The sequence below is a fragment of the Ovis aries genome, chromosome 7, assembly GCF_016772045.2.
Source record: "Ovis aries strain OAR_USU_Benz2616 breed Rambouillet chromosome 7, ARS-UI_Ramb_v3.0, whole genome shotgun sequence".
Lineage (NCBI taxonomy): Eukaryota > Metazoa > Chordata > Mammalia > Artiodactyla > Bovidae > Ovis > Ovis aries.
The window spans coordinates 33,581,187-33,600,658 of NC_056060.1; the positions used below are offsets into that span (position 1 = coordinate 33,581,187).

The 19,472-nt window shown below is 39.4% G+C and overlaps 1 protein-coding gene across 5 annotated transcripts in view; it reads right to left on the reverse strand.

Moving 5' to 3' along the window:
- The window catches only part of FSIP1 (fibrous sheath interacting protein 1), a 210,863-nt gene that overhangs the window by 135,669 nt on the left and 55,722 nt on the right, over positions 1 to 19,472 (reverse strand). For 3 of the 5 annotated variants that reach the window (XM_012181177.4, XM_004010437.5, XM_042252254.1), the window contains 2 exons: positions 18,245 to 18,403; positions 7,913 to 8,053 (listed from right to left, as the gene is read on the reverse strand). In XM_012181177.4, the coding sequence (XP_012036567.3) occupies positions 7,913 to 8,053; positions 18,245 to 18,403 (300 nt within the window). The remainder of the gene's footprint in view (positions 1 to 7,912; positions 8,054 to 18,244; positions 18,404 to 19,472) is intronic. The other 2 variants (XM_060418584.1, XM_012181178.4) reach the window with 1 other exon arrangement.

Here is a 19,472-nt window from a genome sequence, read left to right on the forward strand (position 1 = left end):
ACAATTGCAATAAGCATATAAGTTAGAACATAAAAGTATGAGAAATACTATAAAAATCACTCAAAAACCCAACAAACTTATCCCTTTCAATAGCTTATGCTATAGAAAGTGAATTTCCTTTTTTACCTCCCCATCTATCCCATCCACACTAAAAGAAAAAACACTCTTAAACATTTGATATATATCATCCTAGGATTTTTCCATGGCTTTGTTTATAAAAATGGAATAATACTCATCATTGTCTTATGCAACAGGCTCTTTTTCCTTCGTATGGTATCACAGACATCTTTCCAAGATATATAGATGTGCCTCATTCTTTTGATGGCAGTATAGGATTCTCTTACAGTAAAGATAACTTATTGAAACCAGGTTGAAACCAAAGGGGTGCCAGCTGCTATCCATGGTGGGTGGGGTGTGTGTGTGTGTGTGTGTGTGTGTGTGTGTGTGTGTGTGTGTGTGTGTGTGTGTGTGTGTATTTGTTCCTTTATTTATTTTTAAAGTTGCTATTGAATGTGTTACAATATTGCTTGTGTTCCATGTTTTGGTTTGGGGCCTTGAGGCATATGGGAGCTTAGCTCCCCAACCAGGGTCTGAACCTGTACCCGCTGCATTGGAAGGTGAAGTCCTAACCACTAGACTGCCAAGAAGTCCCATGTTTCCTTTTTTTTTATTTTAGTTATGGTCTCACAGGTACCTCCAATTCCCTTTGCCTCCTTGATCTTCCAATGCAATCACCCAACCTCTCCTCAACCCTGCTCAATTCACAACCCATTTTCTCCATTTCTGGTGGACTACAGAGGGCCTTCAGAGAAGATTCCAAGTCTTACTAGCAGGCATCATTTCATAGCTAGGGTTTCCAATCTCAGCTGGGCGGTCATCATTATTCACTACTGCTTCCTTCTCAACCTCATAAGGTCTATTCCCATCCTTTCCTACCCTACTTCAAGGCCCTATAACCACTCTACCTCTTATCCTGACCATATGGCTTGAACTCTAATTTACAGAGAACATTCAGGCACGACCACTCTCACCTTCTCTTCATCTCTGAACCTCCCCTTCTAGGCCATCCTTCCTGGTTTCCATCCTAAGTCGGGAAAAGGGTATCTTGATTCTTCTGCAAGGCTTATCTCTCCATCTTCAGTTTCATCCTCTGTACTATATCTGCCTCATCCTTATCATAGAAACAAACTTATGTAAATACCGTATTAATAATGTTAATAATAACAATAATAATAACAACATTTACATAGCACTTGAAATGTATTGGACCCTGTTTGAAGCGTTTGATGTGTGTTAACTAATTTAATCTTCATATCAGCCTATGAGGTAAGTATTAATTACAACTATCCCCATCTCACACATCTAGGAACTGAAGCACTGAGAGGTCAAGAGACCTGTCCAGGGTCACAAGATACTAGGTACCGAGTTGAGATTCAAACCCAAGTAGTCTGGCTTTTAACCACTATGTCCCACGTATAGAAGCTTACGTAACGTGACTATAACCCAGGTGGGTAATGTAAAGCCAAGTGGGATTAGAAGGCAGCATGGGCAGAGAAGCCTACCGAGCACCAAAACAAGGGAAAGGGACTCTCAGAGCTAGACGGGAAAGTCAGGGACGAAAGGTACCACAGGGCACCACATGAAAAATGATGGACAGGGTACTTCTGGCATTTGTTGCCTATTCTGTGAATATGGCTAGTTCCATTTCCTCCTGATTCCATCATCTCAGATTATCTCCACACAAGTAGTTTGCCTGACAGATCATGGCCAAAGCCAATGGGAATCAACTAGATGAGAGGTGAATGGCTCAGCACAAATCTTCCCCTACATGTGAAAAAGAGCCCAAAGCACAGCACCTTCACATACTCACCATACACAAGCCGCTTACTTGTGCTGGAGAAACTGACCTACACCATCCACATCCAGCCATCTTTTTATTTCACTGAAGTATAGTTGATTTACAATGTTGTGTTAGTTTCAGATGTACAGCAAAGTGATTCAGATAAGATATATACTCTTTTGCAGATTCTTTTCCATCACATACTATCACACAACATTGAATATAGCTCCCTGTGCTCTACAATATGTCTTCGTTGTTTATATATTTTATATACAGTAGCATGTTCCTATTAATCCCAAACTCTTAACTCATACCTCCCTTCCCGCCCTTCTCCTTCGATAACCATAATTTCATTTTCTTTGTCTGTGAGTCTATTTCTGTTTTGTAAATGAGTTCATTTGTATCACGGCTTACCATTCCACATGTAAGTGGTATTCTATGATATTTTTCTTCCTCTAACTTCCTTCATTTAGTATGATAACCCTCAGGTTCATCCATGCTGTTGCAAATGGCAGTGCTGCATTCTTCTTAGTGGATGAGTACTAGTCCAGCATACCGCATCTCCTTTATCCATTCATCTGTCAGGGGCCATTTAGGTGGTCTCCAAGTGGGGCGTGCGTATCTCTTCAAATTAGGGCTTTCAGCTTTTCCAAATATATACCCAGGTGCTGTGCTCAGTTGTGTCTGACTCTGCAACTCCATGGTGTGTAGCCCGCCAAGCTCCTCTGTGCATGGGGATTCTCCAGGCAAGAATACTGGAGTGGGCTACCATGCCCTCCTCCAGGGGATCTTACCAACCTGGGGGTCAAACCCAGGTCTCCCTCATTGCAGGCGAATTCTTTACTGTCTGAGCCACCAGGGAAGCCCCATATGCCCAGGAGGGGGACTTAATACTAAACCCTCCATACAGCCACCCAGCAAGTGTCACTCAAGCCTCATTTGAAAACCCTGCCCCAGACAGAGCACGCCCACTGAGATCACTCTGGCTTTCTTCCCTAGTATCTACCAGGAATCTGTGGCATTACGGCTTCCCAACCACCGTGTTTCCTTTTTCCTACACTACAAAGAAGAAAACTAATACTTCTAATGTCAGTCCTTCAAATCTCTTTAGGAAGTTAACATGTGTGACTTTTCTACCAAACCACTCCTCCCCTCCTTCCCACAACACACACACACATGAATACACACACACGCATATCTTTGCTTCACCAGGCTAAATAAATACACCCAGCTTCTTCAACAATCCTTCTTATGACCTGGTTTTAACATCTTCCTTATCTTTGTCACTCTACTATCCAAGTGTGATCCATTTTGCTTACCTCTTCTTTGATGTGTAGCACAGAAGCAACATTATACTGCTAACCTATACTGCTGCTGCTAAGTCGCTTTAGTTGTGTCTGATGGCAGCCCATCAGGCTCCCCCGTCCCTGGGATTCTCCAGGCAAGAACACTGAAGTGGGTTGCCATTTCCTTCTCCAATGCATTAAAGTGAAAAGTGAAAGTGAAGTCTCTTAGTTGTGTCCAACTCTTCACGACCCCATGGACTGCAGCCTACCAGGTTCCTCCATCCATGGGATTTTCCAGGCAAGAGTACTGGAGTGGGCTGCCATTGCTTTCTCCCATACTGAGTAAACCCTAAAGATTTGTTTTATCTATGCTGCTTCTAGCAGCCATGGCTTATTCTTCCTCTATTTACAGAGCTGGTGCTCAGGCCCTTGTATGTCCACTGAATTTCATATTACATTTGTGAGCCTCACCCTCATTTCATAGTATCTTCTTCCCCTAGCTCTTAAGAGCTAGACCCACTGCTACCAATATCACCACCACCTCCAGATTAAATCAAATCCTACTGCCTCAAATAATCTTAACCAATATGGCAAATGTGCATCTCCAGCCTCAGGCTACCATCAGACACGTTGGGTTAAATCACTTTTCCAGCCTCACTGATAATTGGTCCTGGGATCCAGATGGCTCCAGGAGTGCCCCTTCAGGGCTCCAACATTGCCCGTTAGCTCACTCTTTCCTCCTTCTATCTCTAAGAGTGGTGTAGATTTGATCCTTTAATCACCAATTCAATGGCCACAGATTACTTCTTTTACATAAATCACTGATCTTGCAACAATGTTCCATTGCAACAGAGACAATAAAACAAACTACAAAATTAACCATTTACAGAAACTATCATTTAGAAAACAAGAGTCTCTTGTCTTTAGGTAAGACGCTAACATATTGTGGCTCAGACGGTAAAGAATCTGCCTGGGTGTGGGAGACCTGGATTCGATTCCTGGATTGGAAAGATGCCCTGGAGAAGGGCATGGCAACATACTCCAATATTCTTACCTGGAGAATCCCAATGGACAGAGGAGCCTGGCGGGCTACAGTCCATGAGGCCACAAAGAGTGGGACGTGACTGAGTGACTAAGCACAGCACAGCATAGCATATACACAAATGACAATGGCACATTCTCCTAAAAAGAGTTACTTAATTTCCAAAAGAATTTTCAATAGAAGATTTAAACCCATTAATACCAACTAGTTAGGAAGCACATAAACTGAGCTTTAGACACTATAAGTAACACCATCTCTCATTAAAAATAAATATGCAAAAGGGCAAAGGCCAGCTAGCCCCACTCCCTCAACTTTAAAGTAATAAAACTAAGTCTCTAAGAGACTACGTGACTTATTCAAAGCAAAAGATCAGGCTACTGACAACACAAAGACTCCAGTTTCCAGCTTCCCAAACCACAAAGTAGCCAGAAGTCTATGAGGTACAACAGGCTTCACAGAGTTTGAAACAGACACAAGATCATCCCTCAGAAGTACACACAAAGTACACAGTATGCTTCACAGGACATTATGAGACACTAAGCAATTAAAACATAAAGACAATACAGATCAATACTCATGGGCCTTTATCTGCCAGACACCAATTCTGAACGTGTTGACCATAAAACAGAAAATCATGAAATTATCATTTACATAACAGCTTCTAAATATTTTGCCCATGAATGCTAATAAATATAATAAATTTGCACATTTTACTTAACAAAAAATAATGCTAATCAGAAAAGAAAATCAAGTAAGTGCCATAAAGGCAGTACAGCACGGTTGTTAGAAGCTAACCACTTAATCCCTTTCTCTTCCTTTTAACAGCTGTATAACCCTGAGGAAGGTACTCAACCTCTCCATGCCTACATCTCCTCATCTATAAAATGAGGATAGTAGTTGTATCCTCACTCTGTGGTTGTAAAGATAAGTCAATAAATTGTAAACTATATGGAACAGTCCCTGGCATGTAGTAGGAACACAATAATTGTTTTTCACTATTCATTTTTTTTGCCCCTCTCTATTTACATATTATTCTTTTCCACTTAGATAATCAAGCAACTCTTGGTATTTACAGTATTTCTTTAAGTCTAGCCAACCACCAATATGACATTGGAATGAAATGAAAGATTTTCTAAAGGAGCCAGGTTTTCAGTCAAAAACTAAATAATGATAAGAGACATGGCATAAGACAAATGGTCAGAAATTAGGAGAACTGAATCATGGATAATCACAGGCTTTGCCTGCCTTGGATTGGCATGTGTAGGGTGAGAAGTGCCAACTGTTCTTAAAACCAGTCAAATCACAAACATTTTATTCACCACATCAAAGTTTGCAATGCCAATCACCACCACCACAACTACTAGCCAAAAACACCTTTGTACTTCCTAAACATTCCTGCTTCTTTTACCCATATCAACAGACTCAAGGAGAAAAAAACATCCCTCAGAAACAAGAATAGAGGTTTCCCTAAAACATAATTCCATTAAACTTCCCATGAAAAGTAAACAAATAATGAACAACAAAGAGAAGCACATGCAGTTGCCTGACTCTAATTGCCGTCGCTGCTGCTGCTGCTGAGTCGCTTCAGTCGTGTCCGACTCTGTGCGACCCCATAGATGGCAGCCCACCAGGCTCCCCCGTCCCTGGGATTCTCCAGGCAAGCACACTGGAGTGGGTTGCCATTTCCTTCTCCAATGCATGAAAGTGAAAAGTGAAAGTGAATCGCTCAGTCATGTCGGACTCTTAGCGACCCCATGGACTGCAGCCCACCAGGCTCCTCCGTCCATGGGATTTTCCAGGCTAGAGTACTGGAGTGGGGTGCCATTGCCTTCTCCCTGATTCTTATTAGGTAGACCTGGATACCCTTTAAGTCTGAGCCAGCGCTGCTGCCCACGGCGGCAAATAGGAAGAGCAGTTCAGCTGGACATGACCGTCAGGGGTGAAGAACCTTGGTCAGGACTGGTGGACAGTCTTCAAGGGCTCTGAGGAGACCAGAATCTAATCAAAGTCACTTACCTGATACTTACTCTCATGGAACAGCTTATGAAATGCAATACGAGAGAAGAAAGTGACAAGATTATAAGAGATTAGTCAGGAGGTAATGATGCTGAGAGAAGAATTATACAAGTAGGGACAAAAAAGAAAAGATTTTCAAAAACTCAAGGAAATGGCAATCCACTCCAGTGTTCTTGCCTGGAGAATCCCAGGGGATCCTGGTGGGCTGTCGTCTCTGGGGTCGCACAGAGTCGGACACGACTGAAGCAACTTAGCAGCAGCAGCAGCAGCAGCAAAAGGAACAGTGGTAAGACAGAGCTACAAATAGAAGTACTAGTTAACACTTAAAGAGTCCTGAAGTTCACTCAAGATAGTAGGATTTAGTAGGAAACAGCAAGTAAATACTGCTGACGATTATGACTGACCAGCACTGGGAGACGATGTAGGTAGAATCATAAGTTCAGCCTTGCCATGATTCATTTTAGGTTAAAAACCAAAATTAAACATGCTGCCAAAATTCAGAAACATCCAATGGGTAGCTGGAAAAATCACAATATTACACAGCATTTCTAACAGTCTTTAAGTTGATTTAAGAGTTTTCTCTCATCAGCAAAAATGCATCTTTAAAAGGCAAGCAATTAAAACATGAAATAGGCTCAAGATGGATTTAGGATGTATTAATATTAATGAGTATTAACATTAACTAAGATCATGCATCCGGTCCCATCACTTCATGGCAAATAAATGGTAAAAACAATGGAAACAGTGACAGACTTTATTTTGGGGGGCTCCAAAATTACTGCAGATGGTGACTGAAGCCATGAAATTAAAAGACGCTTGCTCCTTGGAAGAAAAGTGATGACAAACCTAGACAGCATATTCAAAAGCAGAGACATTACTTTGCCAACAAAGGTCCATCTAGTCAAAAGTATGGTTTTTCCAGTGGTCATGTATGGATGTGAGAGCTGGACTATAAAGAAAGTTGTGCACTGAAGAACTGATGGTTTTGAACTGTCATGTTGGAAAAGACTCTTGAGAGTCCCTTGGAGGAGATCCAGCCAGTCCATCCTAAAGGAGATCAGTCCCGAATATTCATTGGAAGGACTGATCCTGAAGCTGAAACTCCAATACTTTGGCCACCTGATGTGAAGAACTGACTCACTGGAAAAGACCCTGATGCTGGGAAAGACTGAAGGCAGGAGGAGAAGGGCACGACAAAGGATATCAAGATGGTTGAATGGCATCACCAACTCAATGGACATGAGTTTGAGTAAACTCTGGGAGTTGGTGATGGACAGCAAAGCCTGGTGTGCTGCAGTCCATGGGGTCACAAAGAGTCAGACATGACTGAGCGATTGAACTGAACTGAATATTAATGATTAATAATATATTTTTATGAACCAAAAATGGGAGTATTTGAGCTTTAAGTACAATATGTAAAGATGATCTTATACAGAATAACTACCAAATTTTTCCACACAAAGAAAGAATAGTTATGTCTCTTAAGACACAGAATATAGGCATATGGATCATTATTCTGACTTCAGATATTTCACAGGTTTATTTTGTCATATTAATTATAACATTACTTTATGTTCTATGAATTACACTTTTAGCTTTAATTCAAATCCTTACTGACAAATCCCCATGTTTTCCTGATGTAACACATGAAAACAGTCATAAATTAGTCAAAGGAAATTGAGACCTTTTCATACAATCAAATGGTTACTCTAAATAAAAAAGACTTACCACATTTTCCTTCATCTTTCTTAGTTTTTCATCTATCTCTCTCAACCGATTCTGCTGATCCCGTTGTTCTTTGGTGTTTTGAAGAACCTTTTCTCCTGGAGTTACTTCTGTATTTCTACCATCACCATTAAGGTCAGGTTTCTAATTTTAAAAAAAAAAAATCATACACAGGCTGAAACTGTGCCATCACACATTTTTCCAGAGTAACTGAGCCCTGAAGGTTGGCTTTGCTTCTCAGACAATATTCCTTCTATTCAAAATAATCCTCGGAAATAATTCTCTAACGTCTTCCTATTTGGGGGGGGGGGGGAAGGTCCGATTGTACATAAAACAAGAGGTAGTTGTACAACAATGAGAAGAGAATTGGGCTTCTCAAAGTCAGGAGTTTTGAACTCTGGCTTTTCCTGGTTCCTGACTGAGATGGCCTTAGGGGAATCAAAAAACCTCTCTGAGCTTTAATTTCATCATCTGCAAAATGATAATAACTTTAAGATCTAGCCCCAAAGTCATCACAGTACATCACACGCATGCATAAATCTTAGTAACTAACAAATACAGGCTGCAGATGTCCTTTGAAAAGAATAAACATTACGTAATGGAAGTATCTCATTAGGCTTCAGTACTATCAGTAATATTTGAATTGACAGAACGATATTCTCCCAAAGTTAGTATTATTTGTAGATAATTAAAAACGGATATTTCTTGACAGAAATCTGGTCTTGTGTCTATAACTGAACTTCCTACATTTCCGCCACAGATTTCCTACTGTGTACTTTCATGAGGTAACAGGCAAAAATGACATTTTTTAAGTTGCCTTAGGCAGAATCTGCCCACATTCTCGTTTTTTAAACAGAGTTGGTCACCATTCCCTTTTAATGCCTTTTTCAGTGCCTTTTTCATCCATGCCTTTCTCTCGTCCTCACTGCCTCCTCGTCATTCACTTGAACTAGCAGTTTTCAGACTCCGGTGTGCTTCCGTGTCACCTCCAGAGCCCGAGAAAACATTCAAAGGCTCAGGCTCCACCCTGGAGACTCTGACTCAATAGATAAGAACTAGGGACACCTGAAGAAACAACTGCTCGAAAATTTGAGAACTACTGACTTAAAGCACAAAGTCCTCACTCCTTCATGGCTCTTTACGCTCATTTCTTGCTGCTTGGGTCTCAGACTCAAAACTCCAGGGATACTGCCCACTGCTAGTTCTCCACTCTCCATGCCTCTTCCTTCCAACTCCTCATGGAGACTCCTACTTTTCTGAGCTCAGCACAAACATATTTCCCGAAAAACATATCTCCTGACACACCCAGTAAAGGCAATTTCTTTCCCAGTCATGCCACATGTTCCCTCCCTGCACTCACTACACGGTCCCTGCCCAGACAGGGATTGTGACTGGTCCCACCCTGTGTCCCTGTACCCAACACGAACGAGAAGCTGGATCAGCACTGCCAACAGACTGTAATTTCAGTTCTCAGAACTCTGATCACACCAATATTTTAATGAAATTCATATTGCATAAAGCCCTAATGAAGAGACTATTAAAAGAGTATCTCAGTTTCAAGAAGTGACTCTCTCACATCTTATTTCCCCCAAAGGGAACTCGCTTCTGGTAGCTCTAGAAGCACCCACTGAGTAAATTACAAGTGACAAGATCTTTAAGAAGGAAACCTAATGTTAAGGAGGAGTTTGTAATAGCTGGTACCAAGGTCTCCCTGCAGCTCTAAGCATCCAACATTTTATGGCCCACTTTGAAGTTAAGATACACAATGTCTCCATCTGTTTGAGCTGCTATTATAGAATACCACAGATGGGGTGGCTTATAAACCACAGACATGTATTTCTGACAGTCCTGGAGGTGTGGAAGTCTAAGATCAAGGTGCTGGCAGATTTCATATCTAGAGAAGGCCTGCTCCCTGCTTCCTAAATGGCCATCTTCTGGCTATGTCCTCACACAATAAAAGGGACACAGGAGCTCTTTGGGTCTCTTTTACAAGGGCACTAACCCTATTCATGGGGGCTCCATCCCATGACCAAATTACTCCCAAAGGCCTCCCCTCAAAATACAATCACACTGGGGATTAGATTTCAACATATGGATTTGGTGTGTACACAGTCTATAGAATATAATGACCTGAAAAACACCCAAACTGGATTTCATTTTTAAATTAAAAAAATATCTTTTAAAGGACATTATTTTTTAAAAATCTACAACTGTGATTTTCTAAAAATCACCGGATAGGCTAAAAAAGAAAAACAGAAAAGAAAATTGTTAAGCAGACTTCATCAATATTTTTAAACTTTACTTATCCAAGCCACCACTAAGAAAATAGACAAGCCACAGGCTGAGAGAAAAGTATGACACATAAATATGACACAGGATTTGCATCCAATATATACAAGGAATTCACACAATCCAATAAAAACAAGAATCAATTTTTTAGAATCTAGTTTTAAAATGACTTGAACAGATACTTCATAAAAAAAGATAACATAAATGACAAATAAGCACATGAAAAAGTCCTCAACATCATTAAGTCATCAGAGAAATGCAAATTAAAGTCCCAATGAGGTCACTACATAGCCACTAGAAAAGGACAAAAGAAAAAGTTTGTTAAAATTAAACACTGGAGAGGTATGGAACAAGCGAACTCTTGCACGTTGTTGGTAACAGTATATAATGACACAAACATTTTAAGAACTGCTTGACAGTTTCTTAAAAAATTAAATGCTTGTCTAATCCTATGACTCAACAATTCCACTCCTGTGTCTCCATCTAAGAGAAATGAAAATGATGACTCAAACTTTGAACATGAATATTCTGAGCAGCTTCATGCACCTAGCCAAATGCCTACTAATAAGACCAGAATGATAAACTATAATGAATATTTGATGCCAGCTGGGACACTCACTCTTTCTCCCTGACCTCTGTCTTGTGGTTAGGTTTAGTCAGTGTTGGGAAGGAGTGTTAGAAGGTTGGAGGGCAGCAAGAAAAAGAGTTTTGGGTACTCTCCCCTTCCACTCTCTGCTTTGCCACTATGATTTGGGCAGCAATATATCCCTGACTTGCCCATTAAGGGGATTTTCTTAGATTCAACTGAATATTCATGTTCAAAAGCAAACAGAGGCCACACTTGGAGCCAGTCAATTCAGAAAGATGAGTGCATGCATGCTCAGCTGCTTAGTCACGTCCAACTCTTTTCAACCCTATGGACTATAGCCCACCAGGCTCCTCTGTCCATGAGATTCTCCAGGCAAGAATACTGGAGTAGGTTGCCATTTGTCCCTCCACGGAATCTTTCCAACCCAGGAATTGAATCCATGTCTCCAGCGTCTCCTGCACTGGCAGCCAGATTCTTTATACTGAGCCACCTGGGAAGCCCCAACTCAGAAGGCTATAGGACAGGAAACACAGTGTCAGGTATCCCTGGTCAATGGGAGTTTTTGCTGCAGTCCACATCATAACAATACAGGTACAAGCGGCAAGGAAGCCACCCTGGCTTAAATATTTCATATCCAATAGAAGCCTCATCTGTTGAAATGACTCCATAAGTACATTATCTGGGTCTCAGCAAAGGACATTCCCAGCCACAAGAATCACTGCATTTATGGTTTCCCCTTCAGGTCTCTATAATTCTTCCAATCCAGAAGTCATTTTTAGCATAAGCAAAGTTGCCTCCTATCATTGTTGACATTTCAACTTTCAGCAGATTGCCACAGAAACAGCTCAAATTGTCATGCTAAAGAGGGAGGAGTTGGTTAATCCTCTGCTAATCCCAATATGATTACAATTTTGGATGGCAGATTCTTCTACCGCAACTCTAGACTCCCCAAGTTCCAGTACAATTTTTCTTTTCCCTAACCCCTGGTGCTAGTCCCTAAGCATCCCAGCATCCCTCATTGGCTCCTTTCTTTAAATCTATAAATAGTTCCTTCATTTCATTATCTTCAAAATCCAACCTGGGTCAATTTCTGTTCCTTGCCCAGAACTCTAACTGTGTATGTATGTGTCTATGTGCACACACTTGTAGAGAAATAGACTGGAAGGAAATTTAGCTTGATGGTAAATGGTAAGGTAAGGTAAAAATCTTGATTTTACCTTGTTTTTCTTAGACACTTCTGCATTTCCTGAATTTTCTACAGTAAACCTATACTGATTTCATATGCATAAAAAATTATTTTTTATCTTCAAGAAAACAAAACATTACCAAGCCTATCTTCACTCTGTTTTGACAATGTGACTCTCTGTACCAAAAGATACCTGTCTCAAGGTTAGACTTTAGCTGAGTTCTGCAAGTCACTTTTTCTTTCTTGGTCTCAGCTTCTTCTGAGAAAGCTTCTTCCCGTTCTGAAAGCTGAGTCTGCAATTCACCACAATCAAAGCCAAGGATATATAAGATCTTTCCTCAGTCTTTGTCTCTGACAGCATAACCACATAGTACAAATATCTGAAAGACAGCATGTGATGAAAGCAGAGGCCAAGAAAAGGCAATCATCTGTTCTGGCAAAGATTGCACACTGGTATATTCAAGAAGCTCTGCGGAGCCAGGAGAGGTTCTGCTGTCACATCCAAGTGCCGATCAGTACCGTCTGTTTTCCTGATCATCAGAAAGATCTTGATTTCCTCTGGGTGAAAGTTTTTAGCAGATTTTCTGACCGTGCATATTGTTTCTCTATTTCTTGAGTCATACAGAAATGCCTTTATTCAGTTAAAGTAAAATTCAGTTCCATAAAAGCTCTCTATAATATGCACAGAACATCTAAGGAGGCACAAGAATAGAACAGATCATGAGGTCAAGATATTTGCTGATTTGACTAATTGATTGCCAAGGGATTCTAAGTTCATTCTTAGAAAAATATCTGTGATGTTGACTGAGCCAACAGGGGTCTTTGAAGCTAAGTAAACCCATTTCTAAAAGCCAAATACAGAGGAAATTACTCACGCCTTCATAAGTTATCTGATATGAAAATAAGGCATTGAGTTAAGGGCCAGAAAAATACAAACCTGCCTAAACAAAGCCATCTTGCCCTGTGTTTTCAAGCTAATGGTATGCTTTTCCACAGGCTACTGCTATTTCCTGTCATCAGATGGCTCTTTTGCCTGGCAGTACTAAAACTAAAGAAAAAAATCTTTTAGCCAGATTGTTTTTATCATTTTGAAATACTTCCATGAAATGAAAGAAATCTTGACTACACAAGAGGCTTAGCATAGAAAAAACAAGAAATATAAATATAAACTTCAAAGTAATCTGTGAAACACAGGTAGCAAGAATTCCACAGATATAACTGGGAGTGTTTGCCAGGTGGCGCAGTGGTAAAGCATCTGCCTGCCAAAACAGGAGGCACAAGAGATGCAGGTTCGATCCCTGGGCCGGGAAGATCCCCTGGAGGAGGGACCAAGAGGAGCCTGGCAGGCTATGGTCCATGGGGTCACAAAGAGTCTGAATGGCTCAGCTTGCACATGCACACGTTTGCCAGGTTAGCATCAGAGGCAAGGATGTCTGAATTAACTTCCTGTTTATTCCTCAATCCAGACACCCATACTCTCATGGCATACTTCTATGTTTTTTTTTTTTTTAATGAACAGATGGTTAATAAGATTTCTGTGCTTGTGACTAACATACATAGAAAACTCCTCAGTTCCTGACCTTGATCAGCATGTTAAGCAATTTGAGGTCAAGTAAACAGCATGGCCATTATTGGAACTCTGCAAATTCCTGGCCTCAATAATAAAACATCTTTTAAGATTCACATCAAACCATGTTTTATATTCCCTCAAGGTTAGCTAACATTGAAACAGAAAGAGATCAAAAAAATAGTTAAATGCTGGTCAAAATTTTCTTGGCAATAGAAGAGGTAAATACAGCTACAATTTTCCTCAATCAAATGTTTGTTAATATTTGTTGGTCTTATCAAAATCATATACAACTGAATCAACAGTTTAAGAACAAGAAAATAAATTGAGTTGAGGAAAACCTTTATATAGTCAATTAAACTAGCTGACTGAAGAACAAAGAAATTCCTCATATGTCAATGAGAGCCATTTCTGAACACTCTCTCCCAACCAGGAAAACAAAATCTAATGATGAACTGGAATGCTAGATTTAGTAAGACTGATTGCATGAGAGATGAATAAATTACACTTTTTTACAAGAGCCAAACTGAATAGAATTTATTATTGAATCCAGTTGCTAAGGACTTGAACTGAGTGCTTCCATAACGCCTATATCTTGGATATTTCTGGAGAAAGCTGGAATGTAACACAGCTGCAAGCAAGAAATACAGTAACTAAATTATAGAACATCACTCAGTTTTATGGTGGGATTTACAGTACGTGGAAAGAAATAACTGATTTGTTGGAGGTTAGAGGATGGATACAAAAAGGTATGCACAGTTAAACCGCAGATCCTAAGGAAAAAAATTGCTTCAATTAGTTCTCTTTTGCTATGATGAATGAAAATAAAAACCAGATGTAAAACTGCAACCACATGATATTACTCACATTACAGCAACAGCAGCCATTCTTTCTTCTGAAAGTGACCACAAGCTTTGTTTTACACTAAAGAAATCAGACATGTGAAAGCCAAATGCTGCTTTTAAAACATCTCCATGAAGCTAACAGCAAGGGCACCTACATGAGAACATTGTAATCAGCAAACTCTCAAGGAAGAGATTCCTCATCTGCCCCTTTCACAACAACCAATACTTCCTTAATCTCAGAGTCACCTCTCTGGAGCCCCTCAAATTATTGATTCATCCAGGGCTTATGTGCGTACCAGTTTAACATCTTATTGTTGCCACAGTCAGGTAAGTCAGAAACCCGGTGTGTTTCAACTTGTTTGGGAAACTATTTTCTTGATCAAAATTTTAAAACTTTCAAATGAATTTTTTAAAAATATCACTCCTTATTAAAATACCACTCCTTCATCAAAATTTCCTTTCCCTGTGCTCCCCCAACATAAGTTTTCCAGACTTCTTATAAGATAAGTTCCCGTATTATGGTACTTCTTTCACTGAATGGTCGGCCCACTGCACAAATTGGTCTATGTTTATACATCCTATCCTCTAGAATCCTACAAGCTGCTTTAAGGTCGGAGGTAAAGCCACATACTAATCTGGATACTCAACTTCCACCACCATGTCATCTCTCATGAAATAACAGGCATCCAAAGACGTTTTGATGGCCTGGGTAGGGGCTGGGCAAGTTACTTAAATGCAAGAAGCAGGCCCATGTTTTGTAGGCAACACAATATGGCGTGATGGATGGTGTAGCAAACTGGAGAACTTGTGCTTCATGGAAAGCAGCAGTTGCCACTCAGCTCAGTCCTATACTTTGTCAATCAGGGCTTCAAGCCTAATGTTGCCAGATTTTCTAATTTTTCAAAAGAAACTAGAAATCTGAACTTTTTATATGAATATGAGTTCACCCATTTTCACCAGTTTTCAACCTCATACGATGTGATGGTGGCCTTCTCCAGGGACTCTGACCTCCCCTACCTCACTCACTGGTTTCTCTTCCTCCTCCTATCCCTCACTTGAAATAAACTTTCTTGATATTCCTTATGGATGTGCTTTCTCTCTCTCCTCTGAACCAGCAAAGCACTTTGCTCATAGCCTTCTATTGTTCTTACCTATGATGTCTTGTACCACAGTTATCTATATATATTCTGTGCCTCCCACAAGGCAATAAGTTCCTTAAGTCACTTATTATATTAATAATAACATCTTTGGTTGAGTTTCAGGTCAGACACTGTGCTAAGTACTTTACACATAGTAACTTGTAACTCGCCTACATTTCAAAAGAACCCTCAGGAATAATATTATCATTACTATGTTACAGATGAAGAAACTGAGGTTTAAAGCGCTTCTAATTAACACCCAAGTCCTCAGAGCCAGTAAGTGGAAGAGCCAGAACCTTAAACAAGGCTTTCTCACTCCACAGTTCTATATGTTCCTGACTGATCTTTAAATGCTCTGCAATTCCTTGCGTGCAGTGAGCACTTGATTAACATTTGTTAATTGATTGTTGAAAATAGAAATTTATATTCCACTTGAAAGACATTTTTTTCTTAAGGAACATGGAGAAAAATTACTGATGAGTTAATGGTTTGCAGAAAGCTTAAAAACACCATGACTATGCATTATGAATATTTGTGGTTCAGCAATAGATTGGAGGCCATTCATCAACTGAATAGATATGCAGGGTTTATCCTGAGATACTTTTCCGTGTATTATTCAAAAAGAATTCCAATCCAAAAATAATATCCATAAAGTCATCTGCCATGCTAGCATTTCTAGCTTGAAAATTCAATGTGCAATACTGGTTTTAGTTAGAAATGAGGAAATGCCAACAGGAGATTTAATAAAAGCTCAAAAGAGGTTTGTTTTGTTTTGTTTTTTTGCATACAAGGAGCATTAATTACCTCCTTTCAATAACTAGGATGTCCATTTCTGTTTCTGCATCCAATGGGAGTCCCAAAATGCAGTTTTCTCTTTTCTCTAAATATAATTTGTTTCACATAAAAATATATAATATCAGTATATAACAACTAAGTAATGTACTGGTTTTCCCTTTTATTATTTTTTAAATATTTTGTTTAAATCATAAATGCTAACTTTGAAATGTGATTTAGATGACAATGACAGCATCTGATCATTTTCATGCTTTATCAGAAGTTCTAATGGCTGAACAAATCTCTAAATTCTAAGTCTCTCTTTCAAGAATAACATTTGATGATTGTGAAAAAGACATTTTCTGTATATAGGACCATTATCCAGCTTTGAGATCTCAGCAACCTTTGAAATCTAACAACAATAATAACAACAAAAATCAGCTATAATAGAGAAAGAACAAAGAATATCCCTGAACAATTTTATTCCCCTGTCCTGGCTTTCTCCTTTTGGGAATGGGTACCCAGTAAACATAAATAAACTAGCAGAAAAAGTGCTGATGTGTCAAAGTCCTAGGGTATATTTGGGTCAGGACAGAGATTCTATAGTTCTCTCTTAGAACTCTGCCCCCAATTGAGAAAACAGTGGTTTCCACTACCACCACTGAGCTGTGTAAAGGGCTCAGAGGCAGCTATGCCTGGCCCTTAGTAATTTAAGGAAGCTGTGATGACTCCATAAAGGTTCCCTCACAACCAAACTTTCTTGGGAGTATATTAACACTGCTCCTTTCTCTTAAGGTAGTTCAACTGACCCAAATCCAGATCCCTAATCTTCAACTGACAGCTTGAAGAAAAGATTCACTATAAAGCAGAATTATTACCTATAGACTACTGATAGTAGTCTATAAATATATAGAAGTATATAAAAATATTTAAATTTAAGTATATAAAAATATTTAAATTTTTTAAAAAACAAGTAAAGTACAAGTAAAAACAAGTACAAGCATCTAACATTGTACAGAAAATGATCTGGTGATGTGTTTACAAAATTGATGGAGGCTTAGTAGACTAACGAAAGACCAGCCATTTTCCCTTCAGGCAAAATTACCACCCAACTGCAAACTAGATCCCACAAAATACTGACACCTAGGGCAGGAAAAGAATTTACTTTTCCAAAGATGCTGTCATTCTTCTATTTTTCTCCACCTTCTACTAGCTACATAAAAGAATATCTGGGAACTATCAAGTGAAGAATCCTCACAGAATAGAAGCCATCAGCATGGTGAGCTTCGTTGTTTAGTCACTCATTGTGTCTGACTCTTTGAGACCCCATGGACTGTAGCCCACCAGGCTCCTCTGTCCGTGGGATCTTCCAGGCAAGAATACTGGAGTGGGTTGTCATTTCCTTCTCCAGGGGATCTTCCTGACCCAAGGATTGAACCCACACCTCCTACATGTCTCCTGTACTGCAGCCAGATTCTTTACCACTGAGCCAGAGGGAAACCCATTTGGTGAGCTTCACTGCTTGTTAAATTAAAGGAGCTAGAAGAATGTGGCAGAGTAAGGGACAGGTGACTATCATTGCTAACTCCTAGAACCAAGGAACAGAGAGAAATAAAGCTCTCAAAGGAATGAGTGCTGTGCTGATTCTCTTCCCTCTCCTCTTCTCTGTTCATGATCAAGAATTAGCTTAAGTCATAAAGATATTAAAATAAATATTTCCTCAGTAACCCCATCCTAGCAAATTATCAACTGAAAGAATAATGAACAGAAAGTCAGCCAGGGAAAATACACACTGTTTTGAAAATCACTATCACTACAATTATAGTCATGGGAAAAGCAATTGGGAAGAAATCTCTTTAGTTAACAAGAAGATTGCCAAATGATGTGAACTAGCGTAGGTACATATAAACCTGAAATCTAGATTCAGGCTCTTGAATCAAATATACCTTATCATTCTGATGTTCTGGTCTTGGAGAAGAGCTGAAAATTGTTGGGTAGATGGCAGAAAGTTCTTGGAGTTTTGTATCAATTTCAGCAAGCTGCTGATGCTGGGTGACTGCAAGCGTGTATCCTTCTCCCGGGACCAGCCAGCCATACTGACCTCCCTAAAAGGAAACAAAGGTCATTCTCACACTACGTCTTTCCCAAAATATACCTTTCAAATAGCCACATCAATGCTCCTCACAAAAACAAATAAAAATTTAAAATTAAAAAAACAGAATTAACTTGGAATAGTATAAGAAAAGAATTAAATAGTTTACTGTTTCATTATCTGCCAAGTCTGCATAAAGTATATTCTTATATTTTGCAGGGCTTTCCCACTATGGAATAAATCTCTTAGCCTCAAAGTCTGAGTCTCATAACATCCATATTTCTCCACTCTGGAAAAGTGGTTTGTTGAATAGGAAGAAATCATGTTTACACTATAGTGGACATGTTGTTTTCAAATTCTGTCCCTGAAAAGCAATTGAGTCTATAAACTCGGTTGTTTGGGTTTCAAGATCACAACTGGTCATTCACCCAACATTAGTTTCTCTTTTTTATTTTTAGTTTTGCAAATTAATTTTTATCAGAGTATGGTTGCTTTACAATGTTGTTTTGGCTTCTACTATACAGCAAAATGAATATATGTATATGTATACCTATATCCCCTCCTTTGGATTTCCTTCCCATTCAGGCCACAACCGAGCATTTCGAGTTCTTTGTGCTATATGGTATGTTCTCATTAGTTATCTATTTTATACATAGTATCAACAATGTATATGTGTCAATCTCAATGTTAGTTTCTTCACAGGTTAAAAGCCATTCATAATATTTCATTCAAAAATCCCCTGCTGGACATATGTATACCTGTGGCTGATTCATGTTGATGTTTGGCAGAAAATAACAAAATTCTTTAAAGCAATTATCCTTCAATTTAAAAATAGATTAAAAAAATTTTTAAATCCCCTACTGTGGGGAGGCCTTATACTGGGCAGTAGTGATTCAATATGAATCTCACACATTCCTGCCTTTAGGAGTTCTCAGTCCCTTGACAGCAAAGATTTTAACAAGGTGTGAAAAGTATTGGTAAATCCAGGGCTCCACAGGGATCAGGGAGGGTCAACTAGCCTCTCTGAACAGGAAAGAGCAAGGAGAAAAAGTGTTTGGAGAAGGCTTCCTAAAGGAAATAAT